At 44.4% G+C, this 17,606-nt stretch overlaps 1 protein-coding gene across 2 annotated transcripts in view; it reads left to right on the top strand.

The window, feature by feature from the left end:
* The window catches only part of IGF2BP1 (insulin like growth factor 2 mRNA binding protein 1), a 78,607-nt gene extending 62,330 nt beyond the window's left edge, over nt 1–16,277 (top strand). For both annotated transcript variants that reach the window (XM_079949634.1, XM_079949633.1), the window contains exons 14-16: nt 647–760; nt 3,995–9,643; nt 9,676–16,277. In XM_079949634.1, coding sequence (XP_079805760.1) covers nt 647–760; nt 3,995–4,087 — 207 coding nt within the window. In that variant the 3' untranslated portion in view covers nt 4,088–9,643; nt 9,676–16,277. The remainder of the gene's footprint in view (nt 1–646; nt 761–3,994; nt 9,644–9,675) is intronic.
* Nucleotides 16,278–17,606: the final 1,329 nt, after the last annotated feature.

The raw sequence follows: 17,606 nt of genomic DNA, 5'->3' as shown, positions 1-17,606 counted from the left end.
TTTAAAACAATCCCATTCTTTCTCGATTTTTATGTTTGAGTGATTTCTTATTGCTTCTGTCAGAAACAGAATGACAGACCATAGTTTCTTATGATACTGGAATCAACACTGCCTTGACAAAAGGGGGCATGCAAGTAACTAGTGATTTGAAGTCATGCCTGGAAGTGTTTTGCCAGCAGTGGTCTGGGCATACCGTAACAGTTTGTGGTGTTACATTTGCGCTGACAAAACCGTTGTTTGGGGTGATGCTGTGCCCTCATAGGGTACTGTTTAGAACAGCGTCCGGAAATATTAGGGGAGAAGGAGGAAGAAACCTATAAAACCATAATTTGCATGTCTGAAACACAAACCATGAAGTTTTAACTATGGTTAGTGCAAAGCGTGGTTACCTTTGAATCCAGTCTTATTTTTAAGAATCTGTAGGAGTAAGTGGAAGGGAATGTTAGTGTTTAAGTTACAGTATACAGAATAAGATGGCTTAAGTTAATCTTGAGCGCAGGCAAGCTTGAAGTTCTCCTGTTAGCCTTATTAAAATGGAGTGAAGCTGGACCGCAGGAGCAGCAGCAGTGCAGGAGAACTGGATCAGGGCTACTTCGTTTCATAAAATCAAAATGCAATTAAGCATTACTGTCTTTCCACTTGACAGGTCAACGAGCTGCAGAACCTGACAGCAGCAGAAGTAGTTGTCCCGCGGGACCAAACTCCCGATGAGAACGAGCAAGTCATTGTCAAAATCATCGGACACTTCTACGCCAGCCAGGTAGCGGCCACAATAGACCATTCTTGCCATATTGGCGTGGGTGGAAGAGGTTAAATAAGAACTGGACTAAAGACTTCCCCCACCTGATAGTGTTGGACTCTTAAGTCACATCAACTCCAGCCTTCGTAGCCAATGGTGAGGAAAGATGGGAATTTTAAAGGTAAAGGTAAAGGTACCCCTGCCCGTACGGGCCAGTCTTGACAGACTCTGGGGTTGTGCGCCCATCTCACTTAAGAGGCCAGGGGCCAGCGCTGTCCGGAGACACTTCCGGGTCACGTGGCCAGCGTGACATCGCTGCTCTGGCGAGCTAGAGCCGCACACGGAAACGCCGTTTACCTTCCCGCTGGTAAGCGGTCCCTATTTATCTACTTGCACCCGGAGGTGCTTTCGAACTGCTAGGTTGGCAGGCGCTGGGACCGAGCAGCGGGAGCGCACCCCGCCGCAGGGATTCGAACCGCCGACCTTTCGATCGGCAAGTCCTAGGCGCTGAGGCTTTAACCCACAGCGCCACCTGCGTCCCACGATGGGAATTTTAAGTCCCAACAAAATCTCGAGGGCAGCAGTTTGGAAAAAGCAGGTTTAGCAGTATCAGAAGCACCCACTCCCAGGTTAAAAGACACAGTTTGGTACGCCCAGCAAGGACAAATTGTAGTTCATTTAATCTATAGTTTATTGACACAAGGGACGCGGGTGGCGCTGTGGGTAAAACCTCAGCGCCTAGGACTTGCCGATCGTCAGGTCGGCGGTTCGAATCCCCGTGGCGGGGTGCGCTCCTGTTGCTCGGTCCCAGCGCCTGCCAACCTAACAGTTCAAAAGCACCCCCGGGTGCAACTAGATAAATAGGGACCGCTTACTAGCGGGAAGGTAAACAGCGTTTCCGTGTGCTGCGCTGGCTCGCCAGATGCAGCTTGTCACGCTGGCCACGTGACCCGGAAGTGTCTGCGGACAGCGCTGGCCCCTGGCCTCTTAAGTGAGATGGGCGCACAACCCTAGAGTCGGACACGACTGGCCCGTACGGGCAGGGGTACCTTTACCTTTACCTTTTATTGACACAAGCAAAGATCAACCCTTGGTTTCTGAACCTGGTTTATTCCAATCACCATGGTTTAAACTAGGGGTCAGAAAACTTTTCCAGCAGGGGGCCGGTCCACTGTCCCTCAGACCTTGTGGGGGGGCGGGCTATATTTTTTTTTGGGGGGGGGGAAATGAACAAATTCCTATGCCCCACAGATAACCCAGAGATGCATTTTAAATAAAAGGACACATTCTACTCTTGTAAAAACATGCTGATTCCCAGACTGTCTGCAGGCTGGATTTAGAAGGCGATTGGGTCGGATCCGGCCCCCGGGCCTTAGTTGCCTACCCATGGTTTAAACTTACAGCAGGAATCTGGTACATGCCAAGGAAGAGAGGAAGCGATTAAGCCTAAGACTGGAGTAATCTCTTTCCAAAGTGCTTAAGTATTGTTTTGTGTTATGTTCAGGAAGCCTATGTACAATTTAAATGGTCAGTGGATTTTCTGTAAAGGAGCAAAAACTTAAGATTTCTTACACTGACTGACAGCAGCCTCTCTGGGGGCTCAGACAAGGGGACATTTCTTGCCCAAACTCCAAATGTCAGGGATTGAACGTGGGATCTTGCTGGTTGCTCCAGCAAACCAAGATCAAACCTTGGCTACATACTGTGGTTTGTTGAGACGGAAATCAATTGCAAACCATGGTTTGGATGTGGTGCTAAGCCAGGAATCATGGTTTGCTTCATCCCAATGCAAATGAGTGTGGCAGGCACAATAAGCATTGGTTTGTTTATTTCTTGAATGTATTTATAATCCTCCCTTTGTGCAAAGGCTCCAAGGTGGAAAATGCACACACATACAGTCAACCTTGGTTCCTGAACGCCTCCGTTATTGTACGTTTTGGCTCCCGAATGCCAAAAACCTGGAAGTAACTGCTCTGGTTTTCGATTGATTTTCGGAAGCCGAACGTCTGATGCGGCTTCCATTCTGAGTTTCCCTATTGTATTGAGGCTTCCGCTTTCAGTTTTTGGTTGTCAAACGTTTCAGAAGTTGAATGGTCTTCCGGAACGGATTACATTCAACAACCGAGGTTTGACTATACTTATATGGAGATCTTGAAAGCATGAGCCAGATTAGAAGGTGGGGGGGGCATTCTTTTTTCTTTTCTTTAAATAAATGTAGATTCAGGTAGGTGCCCGTGTTGGTCTGACGCAGTCGAAATAAAAATAAAAAAATAATAAATTGTCCAGTAGCACCTTATAGACCAACTAAGTTTGTTCTGGTATAAGCTTTTGTGTGCATGCACACTTCTTCAGATAACGTCTTCATATCTTTTGTGCACTTGCACACTTCTTCAGATATGAAGACGTTATCTGAAGAAGTGTGCATGCACACAAAAGCTTATACCAGAACAAACTTCGTTGGTCTATAAGGTGCTACTGGACTATTTTTTTATTTTTTATTTTTATTTAAATAAATGTGTTTCGGTATTAATTTTCAATAAAATCAATAGGAGCAGGCATTCACCAGACATTTGGGACCCAAGTTGTTTGGGGCTATACACGTAACATGGGGAAGGAGTTACCTCCTTCCTTCCTCAGATCTCACATTGATCAATTAGTTTGAAAAAACAAAAGTGCCTAAATTTCATGCGAACGGGAGGGACAAGGTAGCGAGGTGGCTCTCTCTGCTCCCAACAGCTGCCTCAATCCAAGTTGGTTTTGTGGATTTTAGAGCTCGGTATTACACAACTCCACATCATCTCAAGATCCCACTTCCAGCCTGGAAGATTCAGGGACTCTTGACTCCTTCAGATACAGACATACCTTGGATCCCAAACACCTTGGTACTTGGATGTTTTGGCTCCTGAACGCTGCAAACCCGGAAGTCAGTGTTATGGTTTGTGAACATTCTTTCATTTCCACGGCTTCCGATTGGCTGCAGAAGCTTCCTGCAGCCAATCAGAAGCCGTGATTTGGTTTCTGAACGTTTTGGAAGTTGAACGGACTTCCGGAACGGATTCCATTTGACTTCCAAGGTACGACTGTACTTCATGGAGTTTGTCAGCCCCAGCCTGCACAGGTAATGGGAGTTGTGGTCCAGAACATCTGGCGGACACCCAGGCAGGGAAGGTTGATCCACCATATCAAGCCAGTGCCATTGTTATAAATCTGTTCGCCCTCTCTCTCAACCCCCTCCCCAAATCTTTTTCTTGCCAGATGGCACAACGCAAAATACGCGATATCCTCGCTCAGGTGAAACAACAACATCAGAAGGGGCAGAACAGCCAGACGCAAACACGGAGGAAATAGGAAGTTTCTTTACCCCGGGTGTGTGAAAGAGAAAACAAAAGAGAGAGAGAGAGAAAGGAAGTGATGGACGAACGGACGACATTGACAACGGATGAAACAAAGCCAAGCCGAAAGAGTGATGAGCTGTTGATGCAGAACCCTAAGAGTGGCTGGGAATCAGTTTACCGTAGGAGGGCATTAGTAACTTTCTTGTAGACGGGTGACTTAATGTCTCATGAGCCAAAGGCAGTGTGCGATTGGCTCCTCGGTCATGCTGTGTGTATATATATAATATATATATGTGTGTGTATGTGTGTTTATTCCTCAGGCATGCAGCACGTATGTATGTAAGGATGTATGTATGTATGTGTATGTATATTTATATATACACACATAAATATGGAGCGGGGAGGGGGATTGGATCGGCCAATAGAAAAGAAAAATCCTAATCGGATCCCATAGTCTGTTGCAGTCCAGTAGCTTGAGGAGGCGGGAGCGTTCCCCCATGCAGTTTGCTGTGCTTTTTACCAAACGAAGGGCAGAGCAAAGGCATGTAAATCACACCCCCTCTCCCCCCAATCAAAAACACTTTTAGGGATTTATTTGGGAAACTTAATCTGCCCTCAACATCCCCACGTTGAAAAACAAAACAAAAGCCACATTAGTTTTCCCAGTCAGCGGGAGAAGGAAAATGGAGTGGGACCAGATTCTTTAGGGTTATCCAACGAACCTTTCTACCTGTTTTTTGGATGACCCAAGTTTTGTTTGAGTTGGTGGTTGTGGAACTCCGCTAAGGCCTGGTTGTCAGAGTTTCTTTTTGCTGCGGCCGTGTGCCCAAATAACTGGAGCTGCCGAGTGTTTTGACCCGGGAGAAGATGCTTCGGCTGACCTTGCCACCATCAGGAAAGCAGCCTGACTCCAAAGTCGCCATGTTTTCCATCCCACGACTTCACCTTGCTTGGTCATGGCAGCTTTCATCTCTAGGTTTCTGGTGGCGCTCGGCTCCGTACCAGTTGCCAGAACTGAAAATTGCTCTGCCAGCCCCACTTGTCAGGTTTTCCCTCACTTTGCTGCGGCCCCGAGTTAAGACTCCCAGCAGGCTTCTGCAACCTGGCGCTCCCTAGGTGTTGTTTTTTGGACAACACCTCCCACAACCACTGACCTTTGGCCATGCTGGCTAGGGCTGATGGGAAATAGAGGTGAAAACATCTGAAGGGGGGCACCATGTGGGGAAGGATGACTTGCAGGGTTGCACAAGTAGGCTGGGGGTTATCTGGACCCATGCGCCCTCAGCTTGTGTATACCTGCCCTAAAAGTAAAACCAGCTCCCAACTTTTCATCCCAATGGCACACACACGTCGTTGAGAGGTTTCCTCAAAATATATTTTGAGCATAGAATTCTACCCACGTATTAAGGTTTCCTCCACCCCTTCTTTCTTAGAAATTGTCAACCGATGGGGAGGGTTTGGTTCTCCTTCAATTGCCCACCACATAATCCCAGTTGTCCTGAAAACAAAGAGACATAGGGAGGGAAAACAAGGCAATAACCCTGTCTTTTCAGAAGTCTCCCCCCTAAAAACCACACAATGGCTTAATTCAAACGTTGATACCAAACCATGGTTTATAGTAGCAATAAAGGAAAAGCCACACGATGGTTTGAGCTTCCTGGCACAGAGTGAAATGGTGGTTTAGAGCTTCTTCTCTGTTTCCTGCTTCAATTTCTTCTGTGCCAGGACCTCCGGAGCTGGAGAAAGGGTTGTAGCTATGTTCCAGCAATTCAGATAAATTACAAAACATGATTTGTCAGGGCAGACAGTACATTGGTACCCTTGGTTTACAACCATAATCCGTTCCGGAGGTCCCTTTGTAAACCAAAACAGGTTGTAACCCAAGGCACGCTTAGACCAATGGCGCCTCCAAAAATTTTTTGTTCATAATCCAAAAAAAAAAAATGGGTTGTAATCCAAAAAAAGGTTGCAAACTGGGACACGCACTTCCGAGTTTGATGTGTTTGTAATCCAAAACGTATGCAAACCAAGACATATGCAAACCAAGGTACCACTGTATGTCAAACCAAACTTAAGCTTCCTTAGACTATAACCCCTTAGTCGCTTGCCTGGGAGTAAGCCCTGTTAAACTCAGTCGGATTTGCTTCTGAGTAAACACATACAAGATTGTACTGTTAACCATGTATTTGGTGTGGTATCTGAATTGAGCCAGCTTTCTTGAAAAGTTTCCAATTTCCTTAATTAATTAAGGAAATAAGTGCATTCTTTCTCCCTCTCTCTCTCTCCCCCCTGACCCAACTGCCCTGGGTATTTTCATTTGTTAAGACAGGGAAAGTATTGAAATAATTCGAAAATCAAGCAATGGGGAAGCATGTCAAGATTTTAATCCACCAAAGTCAGCAAATACTTAATTAGGAGTCCTGGTGGAGTGAATTGCAAAACATCACTGATAAAAGACAGAGATCATGGGAATGTGTCCCAGAAAATTAGAATACTCATGAAATAGAAAGTCACCAGATTTAAATATATCCAGTTCAATTTTTTAAAAGAAGAAGCTATGGCTTGAACCCGGAGAAGCTTCATGCAATTGCGGAAGCATCTCTTGATCTGACTCACTCAGCTTCCCCCCCCCCTTTTTTTTTGCGGGGGGCAGATTTTTTATAAGAGACACCCAAACTTGGGGTTTTAGTAGTTTGTTTTTTTTAAATGCACCATCTGATTCTTATAAAAATCCAAGGTTGCAAACCAAATTTTAGTCACGAAGAGCAGATATGGCTGAGCAAGTTTTTAATTTTTGCTGAAAACGTATGAATTTTTTTTTAACCTAATGGTTAAGTAAGGTAAGGCGGCTTTGTCTTTTTTATTTTGTTTTTAAGAAAGGTTATTTTATACTCCGGTGCCACTCTCTTGAATTTGTGGGTGTAAATTTTGATGTTTCAGTCCAGACCCACATCAAACTAAAATGAAATAAAACCCCATTTCCTGCTTCAAATGCACACAATCCCCGTAATTCCAAGGGACACTTCAGGGTTTATGCTTCTGCCTGCAGTTGACATGCCTGTCACACTAGCCAGACACTCTCCAGAGAAAAATTGAGCATGCTTAAATCCTAATGAAATCACTGCAGCTTAAACCTATGCAGTGTTCTCTGGAATGTCCCTGCCTAGAGACTTTAAATGGATGTCAAGTTCTTTGCTATGGAGCAAAGCCGACTGCAGTCCCCTGGGGAATAGCCATCTGCTCCCAGGTTCTGTTGAACAGAAGCTATAGTTGCCCCATCCCCCCACCTTGGTCACCTCTGGCAAATTACCTCCTGCTCTAGGGTAGACCTGTAGCCAGCTGGTGGCTTAAATGCACAGAAGCAGCCTTGGGTGGGGCGGCAAGAGGGTGTATTCACGGACCTGTCCCTGCTTAGGGGACTTGTGCCCCGGGGAGCACAGTGGAGACAAGCGGAGGTCACACAGAGACCATGTTGGGAATTCCTGCTTCTGCCCTTGATGGCCCAAACCCCAAAAAGGTCTTGTACAACCTATCAATGCTAGATCAATGGAGGGTGGTTGTTGTTTTTAAATACACACAGGTCCTTGGATTGCATGACACATGAGCCATAGCCTGGCTTTAAAACCACACCCTTGGGGTTGGGGTGGAACAGAAGAAAAGAAATTGGTTGACATGTTGGCGAAAATTTCTCAGGCCAGAATCCCATGATTTCAGGCACCCACCCAGCCTAGGAGAATTAGATCCCCAAATCCTCTTTGGTTAATTCTAGAACAGGTCAGGGTTTCAGAAGTTCCTCCCCATCGCAGTGTTGCGTTACTTGGAGAGGTCTCGCCCAGGGAGCTCCACCTGTTGAGCGTCCATCTCTAATCACTTTTGGTATCACGTTGCCCTACTTTCAAGGAACCTCAGTGCTTAGATATACCAAAAAGAAGGGAAAGATGTCTGCCTTGACCCAGAGAACCTGAAAGCCGAGTGTGTCAGGGCAAATGGCTTCCTCCTCGATATTAACTCGTATGTTTGAAATGGGTGACCCTGGGGACTTACACGGTGAAAACCTGTGCATGTCTACTCAGTGGTAAGCCTCATTTAGTTCAGTGGGACTTGCTCCTAGGTGTGCATGTATAGGATAGCATTATCAAGGACCTTGAACCCCAGGTTTAAATTACCACCCGCCCCAAGTACTGCTGTAGGAAACAAACCAATGTGTCTGAATCCCGCTCCCAGGGAAATGGAGGAGTCCAGTATGAACAAAAAACCCCATTATATTTGGATTTCGATCTGGGGGTTGGGAAGGGAGGGAAAACCGGGGGGGGGGGGGTACAACTGAAACCAAAAGTAATTTTTTCTTGAGAATTGGAATGACTTAATTTTGGAAAGTGGGGAGGGGGGAGGGAAAGATCTTTTCTGCCACAGGAATGTCGAACGTCTTTATGAGGCGATACCAAATATAGACATCAGAAGAATGTAATGTGGTTACTGATCCCAGTCACTCTTACGCGAACTTTAAAAAGAAAGAGAGAGAAAAAATGTGTTATACAAATATGAATACAATGGATTTGTGAGTATCTGTGAAGGACAGGAAACTGCCTGGCTGGCAGCCAGATTACCGAACAAAGTTTTGTCTCTGCGTTCAGTCAGGCACCTGATGGGTTAAATCTCGCTGTTCCCCTGAAGAAAACCCACCCAATCCCCACAGTGCTCCAGAGAGCTTAAAACTCAGGTGAATCCAGTGCTAATTTTCCTGCCATTTGGATTCAAAATGGATTTGCAGCAGTATCATCCAAAGTATGCTTCTGGGTGTGTTTATGTTCCCCTGTTAACCTAAAAGACCTGCAGGCCTGACTCCCCACAATGTAAAATAAGCCCTGCCCACTCACTAGCTTCTAAGAGGGCTTAACTCCAGGTCCGTGTGCATAGGATTTCCGTTCTCGTGGCACACCCAATGTTGCTTAGTCTTAAAAGAGCAGGGCGAGCTGCCAAGTCGCCTTTGCAGAGGCAACTGGGGAAGGCAGTGTACCACTCTGCGTACAAATTAGTCCTTTCTTGCACATCTGTCATCCCCAGGGCAGTTCTGAGTAGTGAGCATGGGCAACAAACCTAACCCAGGAGGAATCATTATGTGTCCAGGGCAGAGAGCAAACTATATGACTTTCTCACATGGATGGAACACCATGCCCAAAGATCTCAATTCCATTCAGAGGCTGTTGCAATGGACCTTTCAATCCGAATGTGCAGATTCTGGGGAAATCAAGATTTCTGGGTTTTAAGCTCTCTCAACTTGGGAATCAAATTGCATAGAAATAATTGAGATTTAGTCTAGAGGCATATGTGACCTGATCTTTGAAGCTAACATCGTGATCTTAAGCCAAGCACATTGACATCAGCATGGGTTTAGTGTCGTGCTGGATCAAATTTTGCCATCCCTGAAAGAAGGGCAGAGAAAAAGAGTTCTGTGGGGCAAAGCAATCTTTGCATTGCAATGTACATCTATATTAGCAGAGACAAGACTTCTGTTCTAATTTGACTCGCTGGATGGCCAGGTTTAACCAATACCTTTGGGACTGGGCCTGTTTGTCCCACCACAAAAGCCTTGAGATCCAGGTTTGGGTTGAGCAACAGCAGGCAAATCCAGTTCCAGTGTGTTTTCCACGTTCCTAATGCTCGACTGACAACTTTGAATTTTAGATTGAAGCGGCTGCATGGATCTTGCTGTTTACACTGAAGCAATTTCTGTCCTTTTTCATGCCTCCCAACAAAGAGACGTGTGCAGGAAGGTCAGGCATTGCTGTGTGTTTTAAGGGAAAAGGACGGGGAAAATAGGAAAAAAAGAAAAATGAGAGGAAAATGTGGAGGGAAAAAAGCTACCTCAAGGTATGAAGTTACCTCAGCAATTGTTTTGTTTTTGGGCTTGCTGATATTTTATATAAAAGCTGATAGTCTTGAATATTTTATTTTTTTAATGAAAAGAGAAGTTAAGTTTCATAATTTCTTATGAGCCAGAAGTTGTTATGCAGGTCGGCAGTGTTATGAGCTCTCTATGGAGAACGACAGAGACTTCAGACGTAGCGGAAAAGATGGCAGATCTCTCTCCACCCCTAAAAACGACAGTTCGGTCTTTGCCTTACTCTGAGAATCAAATAGCCCCTCAAAAATATGGCTGGTTTAGGATCTGCACCTTTTGATTACAGTGTCCAAATCGTTAAAATTTGTGTGATTAGACGCCACCCTCAAAAAGGCATATGTAAGAAAAACAAACACCAAACTGCAGTCTAGAGTCTTGTCCTGATTTAAATTCTCTTAATTTGGATGTTGGGGTGAGTTTACTTAATCAATGTAGGTGTTTGTAGCTCTATGGTTGGTTGCTTGGATTAAAGTTCAGGCCTGTTTATTCTCTCCGGATTTGGATATCAATGGTTTTTGCTGTTTGGCCTGCAAAAGGTGGGATTTCTCAGCCATGTTTTCCATCAGTAGGTGTTGCTGCTTGCACAGATAATGGCATTCTAGCAATAAAATGCAAAGAGAAGTCACTTGAAAATAGCTGGTCCATGGTTGATTGTCTAGGCTAGGGAGATGGTAGCTTCCCCCAGCCTCATGGGACCAGCTTGTAATTTATACAAGTGACCAGGTGAGGAAACCACCAGAGACACCACACAATTTTGAGGGTCTTTGGTTGCATAAACTCAGCCTTCACTGCAGCAAAACCAGAGAAATCAAAATGGAGGTTTGAGTTAGTCGAGGATTCGGAGGCTGATGATGATCAAGGAACTACGCAGATCAGGAACAAAACTTAAGAATCAGAACCCAACTCTTGACCTTGTAGACATGTGACCCTCTTTTCCGCTATGGTGCTGTGACATATTTTACAAAGATTACCTCAGTTTTACTGAGGAGAAGCAGGCCGTTATTTTTTTTAAGAAAAGAAAAAGAAATGGGAGCCAATTTTCGGTGTGGTTTTTGTACCTTCTCAAGGATGAAAAACGCAACCCCAACTGACGTTATTTGAAAAGGTTTGTGGAGGGTTTTTTTTTAAAGGAAGTTTTGTTTGCTACTCTCCATTGCACTTGGAGTAGAAAGCCCTCTGAATGTGTAATTTTCATCTGTTGTAAATGAATTCATGAGAGGCCAGCTTGACACAGATACTTCTACCCAGAGGCTCTTTTACTCACATATAAACTGGGAATTCTGGGTTTTTGAGGGTTGCTGTATTGGGCTGCTCAATGTATCTTTGCTCTTTTAAAAAAAAAAGTAACTACCCTTTTCTGTAGAGATTATAGAGACTGAGAAGAACAGCTCCCAAATTTCCCAGCTTCTAGAATAATCAAGTAGTATCAGATTTTCCTTTCGACAACACGTACAGCTAACCATATGGCTCTCTAATCTGCATTTTTGACTGGAAAACTTTGATGTTAGCCCATGATCAATGTTATGGCGTGGTGTGGTTTTTTTTTCTTTTTCTTTTTTCTTTTGGCCCCTTTTATCAGCTTAGGAAAATTGCAAGATGCTCTCTTGTTAGGAAAGGAAACCAGGAATGGTTTATAAAATTAGGAAGGGGGGAGGGGGAGAGTATTGTTTCAAATACATCTTATCTATTCAGGGGCATTGCTAGATCCTTAAAAAATACTTGGGCCATGCCACAAATTTGCATATGCTTAAATACGTAGCGATGCATATTCAGGCCAGCTTTTCAGAATGTAAGCAAAGAAAGGCGCTTTTAAAAGTTTTAAAAAGGAGATGGGAGGGTCGGAATCTGGGGTGTTTTGCAAAAGACCTGGGGCAGAGGGGCCCCTCGGTCGCCCCCAATATCACCCCTGCATCTGTTCTTTTCCCTACAGAAAGTGGGTGGGTGGTAAATCACTTTCCTTCTTTTAAAAAATAAATCTCTCACTTCTCTGCTTTTAATACAGACTTGCATAGACCAGTTTTTAATGATTATTATTCAGACATCAGCCATGACAAATAAAGTGGGTGTTTTGTTTGTCAACAGCAAGCAATTTTGGGTATTTGGTTCAAATTGCAATCTTAGGAGAGGTGGGGGGGGACACACTCCCACCCCTTTCCCAACACTCTTAGGATCAAATTGTTGCTGTGTGCAGTTTTTTAAAAGTTCTAGACAAAATGGATAAATGTTTGTTCTGGGTGGGGTGGTTGCCACTTTCCAAATAGGCATAGAATTAACCATAAGAACCAGGCAACTTTTTGGTGTTCAAATCATTGGCAATGCAGGGATCCTGTAAACTTCCATGATAGTTTTAACAGGCCGTGATTGGAAGATGGGAGCTTCTGTATGCGATGGGGCAGGGAGGGGCACTGGGTCTGTTTTTAACTATCAAATGTAGATGATGACTAGATATTGCAGTGACGAGAGTTCTGTACAAAGCTGGTAAAATGTTAAGGTTTTTGCTTTCAGTAATTTGTTGCTTTTTTGTGGTTGTTCATGCACAGCCATTGGAGTCCGGTCGCACTATGTCATGCCACTAAGGCCTGCTATTTTTTTCCACCACCAAATTGTGAGTTTTGCACAGAGTTTTGCCTCTCTTTCTTTAATGTCCACATTTGTCGTTTGGATTGCCTCGAACGCTTTTGAAATTTTTGTTCAATGACTTACAGCTCCCAGTTTTATAGCTTCTGGGAAACAGAATCCACCGCAAATTTCTAAGATACTAGGACTGTGTTTGTGGCTTCAGTTGAGATGAGAATTTGACATTGGACCTGGCGCCTATTTGCTGTTTCGATCTGCCTGTTCCTGCCCTTCTTCCCCCAGGACCTCAAGTTGATTCCTTCCTCCTGCTACAATCATTTTTAATTTCAAAAATGGGGCTGAGATGGCCGTAACGGCGTACTGAGGGCTATGAGTTCTCCCCCAAAGTACTAACTCCAGCTTTACCTCAAACTCTGATTGGTAAACAGCCAGGAAAGTGCTGAAAAATCCCACTGGCTTCTCTTAAAAATAAAATAAAAAAATGTTTGAACAAGCTCTCTGACAGAAAGAGTGCTGGGAATATAGGACCCCTCAGCCATTTCCCACCCATTGTCAAAAGTTAAATATGGGTTTAACATGATTGTGTAACGTGAGTAGCTTGGGAAACCACTTTTATTTTGGGTTATTTGTTTCTTTCTAACCATCGAGCAGTCTGAAAATGGCTCAAAGACAGTATGCAGAAAATCTGTAACATGTTTTCTGTGTGGCAAAAGCCTACTTGGCAAGCCAAGGAAAAGCGACTCCTTTCCAAAAGGGAGGGAATGAAAAATTATTTTTGCTGGTTACGTTAATACCTCAGCCTATCACTGTGAGCTTAACCTGGAAAGCTAGGTGCATTGGGACTCCACAAGAGCATGGTTTGACCCGTTCGCTGCCATTTTAATTATAGTTTAGTGTGCATCCTATTTTGCCCCAAGAGTGAGGGTGAAGGCATCCCCTGCTTGTTCAGTGCTGCTATGCATCTTGGCTTTTATCTTCACATCATCCCAGAGAACAAGAAGCAGGGTATTTAGTATGCTGCAGTCCTTCTGAACATGATAGGAAGCAAGTATATTTTCAAAGTCTGATGGGCATAACCAACAAAGCCTTAAGATAACAGGAAATGTCATCCTTAGCGCAACACAACTGCAAATCCAAGCCAACGTAACTGTCATGGTTCCCTCTCCCAGCCCATTGCGCCCTGGGAAGTCTAGTTATTTGAGGAACCTAGAGATCTCTTAATCAAAGAGCTCTCAGCTCCACCAGAAAATGTTGGAGATGAGGACGATTCTTTTAAACAGGCACAGAACCCTTCAGTTTGTTAACAGATGCTGAGCATTGATAGGAGACCCTTCTAAGACCCCAATTCCCAGAGTGGTTTAACACTCAACCTCTTTTCCCTGGGAACTCTGGAAATTGTAGGTTTGTGAAGAGTGTCAGGGTCTCCTAACAATGTTCAGCACCCTTAACAAACTACAGCTCTTGAAACATAAAGAGTGTGGATGAAGCCTTTCATATCTTCATCCAGCCTTGTGCAAATTAAGCTGGTATAAATACCTCACTCAGGCTGTGTTATGGGGAACTTGGAGGGCTCAGAAGAGGCCGACAAGATTTCCCAAGGGACGGCTTGATTGCTAATACCCACCTTACCTTGCACTGAGGTAGGGGGACCTGTGTTCTAACATGCGCTCTCCGTTTAATATGGGGCATTAATGCGGTCATGCCTAGCAAGTATCCCCTGCAAATCTAATGTGCACCCGCTAGAATGTGCCCCAGCATCCTCGGCAATGTGATGGGGTTCAGTGTCAGGCATGCCAGGATTGCTTGGCAAACTCAGACCTGTTCAGGCACCCTAGCCTTTGCACAATGGTGGGAGAATATCCTTACTGGCCCATCTCCCTCTGCCATATGCCCACCAGCTACAGGGAGGGACCGATTGAGAAAGAACGAGCCTCCTCTTTCTAGAATTTGACATAAATGGAATTCATTGGCAAGCTGGTTTGGTTGTTCCTTACCTTTTAAAGGCCTTCTGGAGAGGAGGAACGGGATGCTGGAGAAACTTAAAGACTTCAGGGGCATAAATGACTTAGGGGCGATCAGGGCAGGGCAGAGCAGGGCAAGGAGCTGTGAAAAGCAAATAACCCTATGACCATTGGAACTTCCATCCAGGCTTATTCTGGTGGTTGTTTTTAAAGCATGCATTTAAGCAGTGCCAGGAGGCCTGGAAACCTTAACGTGAGTGTTCTTAGCGAATATGTGGAATATTCACAGCCTACACTACAGTTAATATGAGGTTGGGGTTTCCATGTGGAGTTCTAAAGGTAGCGGGGTGCAGTGGAACTCTTAACGGCTAATATGTTTTGGAAAATTGACTTTGTGCTCACACTTTGGTTCTCTTAGGACCAAATCTGGAATGTTTTTAAATGGAATCTGGTCCAAGGGCCAGATTACTTTCTTCTTCTTTTTTCATTTTTTTTCATATGCCTTCTGAAGATTTCTCAAGGTATCCTGAGTCTTAGGTCACCCAGAAGTACCGGCATATCCAAAAACGGTTGCTTAACTTGCTTTAGAATTAAAAAACAAGGCTTTGGAAGCCAGACCCGTAGCCGTGAAGAGGAATTAGACTCAGGCGGTCATAATGAGCCCAGAGTCATTCATCTGACCTGGCTTTTTTCTTTTTGAAAGATGGGAACAAAACAAGGTCTTTCTTTTTTAAAAGATGTGTGCCAGATATGAATTTGGCTTTTCAAAAAGTTTTTGAAATTGAAGAGGCTCTGTCACAACTTTATTACTTGGAGGATACACAGGTGTTAATAGCTATGAAATTTACACATGCATATACTACCTCAAAGTTCACAGTAAGATACAAATTCTAGAAGAGTGTGTGTGTGTGAGAGAGAGAGAGAGAGAGAGAGAGAGAGAGAATTATCCACACTCTGAGGCTGTTTCCCTACATAAGCCTTGAAGAAGATGGAAAAAAGAATCCTAGGATCGTCTGGCTACCACCATTTCCCCTTAAACTGGGACAGCTACCTCAAGGAAGAATAGTAAAGATAACTTATGCAGTGGAATGGTGGCTTCTCTTAATTTTTGCCGCAAACTCTTACCCTTCGCTTTAGTTCTGGTGCAGTGGGATCCAGTAAAACTGGCTTAGTGGCACTGTCTGGCCAAAATACAGCAGGGGCCCAAAAGCTCACGAACATGTCACCTGTGAATTCTGCTCTCTCTCTCGAGAACTTTGTAAGTTCTGCAACAAGGAAACTCCTGTGGTGCAAGCCGAAACTCCAGTTTTCACGACCGAGATGGGTTATTCTGAAAATCGGCAACGTTAGCCATAGCTGCTCAGATATTACCTTCCACTTAATCTTGTGGCAGCTGGCATTGCTTGGCATGGATTTCTGGGGCAGGGTATATAGAAACATAGGAAGCTGCCTTATACCAAGTAAGGCCAATGGTTCATCTAGGTCAGAATTATCTACAACACTGACAGGTAGCAGTTCTTCAGAGTTGCAGGCAGGAGTCTTACCTGGAAATGCCAGAGATTAAACCTGGTGCTTCCTGTATGCAAGACATAGGCTACATCCATCTTGGGACAGGGGCTTTTGAGTTTTAAGGACCTGTGCCTTTGTTCTGTCCGTTCCTTGAGTCTCAAACTTGGGTCTCAAGCTGGTTTTGGACTACAACTCCCATCATTCCCAGCTAGCCGATCCGGTGGTCAGGCATGATGGGAACTGTAGTCCAAAAACAGCTGGAGACCCAAGCTTGGAAAACACTTCTCTCTAGACCATAATAGACCTCTCTTATTTCACAGTTGAATTGATTCACATGCCAGAAGCACATGCAAGCATGATCTCTTCTCGCTTTTCATTCAAAGGCTCCTAAGTCTGCTCAGTCTGTTACGTAGTTCAGTTACAACATCAGAGCAAATAAGCCAGTCGCTAGCAGGTTACGTTTCCAAGCCATGTGCTATGATAATGTTAATAAACAGAGACACCCCACCCCAGCCTCCTGTTTGAATAGGAGTTTTTCTAATATCTTCAAGAAGCGACAAGCTGGATCCTGCTGCACCAAACCTGGAGAAGAGAGGGAAGAAGCCATTACCCCTTTTTATCTGTAGCTCCCCCCCCCCCCCAGAAGAACTCGAAAACAGGAAGACATTACAGGTCTTGACTTAAGTTCCTTGGGGAGACAGCTTGCAAATGCCTAGGGGGCAGTGTTGGTACATCCTGTTTTTCAGCCCAGGAACAACAACTGAAGATGCAAACAACGATTTTAGTAAACAGGCTGGATAGTTTAGTCCAAGGCTGGAATTTTCTGTAATCAGGCCACATTGTATGAGAGGGATCATCTACCAGCAGCTGCATGGAAGGTCCGTTCAGATGAAAGAGTTTGACTTGCACACAGCCAGCTGAGAATTGACCCAGGAGTTCTTCTGTAGTTGTTTTATACTGAACAGAACTGGGGGGAGGCAAGACGTTGTTTGGCCATGTCTAGTGAAAGCAGGGAAGATTCAGATAAGGTGGATGTAGGCCATATTTTACTCATCAGTAGCTTAAATCACTGTGTGCATGTGGAGCCACAAGCTGACCATTCAAGTGACGTTTTAGCAAGCATCCATAGTAAGAATGAATGCAAGTGGTGTCTCTTATGCGGGAGAGTACAAAAACAAACAAACCCCGCAGCATTCAGCTTAAACATGTTGGAAGCTGATTGTAAGAATCTGCAAAGGGTGAGAATCACTTGCCTTCTAATAGGCAAAATACGATGGTACATCACCATTTGTTCCATTCACACCCTGGCTTAAATTTTGGCTACACAACCTTCTTGAAAATAATAATAATACAGTGTTAGTCTTCTCACTCCTTTAAATCTGTATTTGAATCCTGCATCTTTTTACACGTTTGACTTTTTGAAAGCTAAATTATCTCCCTTGGTTTGCGGTTGGGTGTACAGGCAAAAGAGGACAGCCGTGTCAGGCAAGGATCGATTTGATACAAGTGGCATTCAAAACACGAAGCGCGTCTAGCTGGAATGGCAGTGACTGTAAACTAAGTAGTAGTTATGGGGAGAGTGT

The sequence above is a fragment of the Podarcis cretensis genome, assembly GCF_951804945.1.
Source record: "Podarcis cretensis genome assembly, chromosome: 13".
NCBI lineage: Eukaryota > Metazoa > Chordata > Lepidosauria > Squamata > Lacertidae > Podarcis > Podarcis cretensis.
The sequence above is the reverse complement of the archived record's forward strand: the minus strand, read 5'-3'. Positions and strand labels throughout refer to the sequence as shown.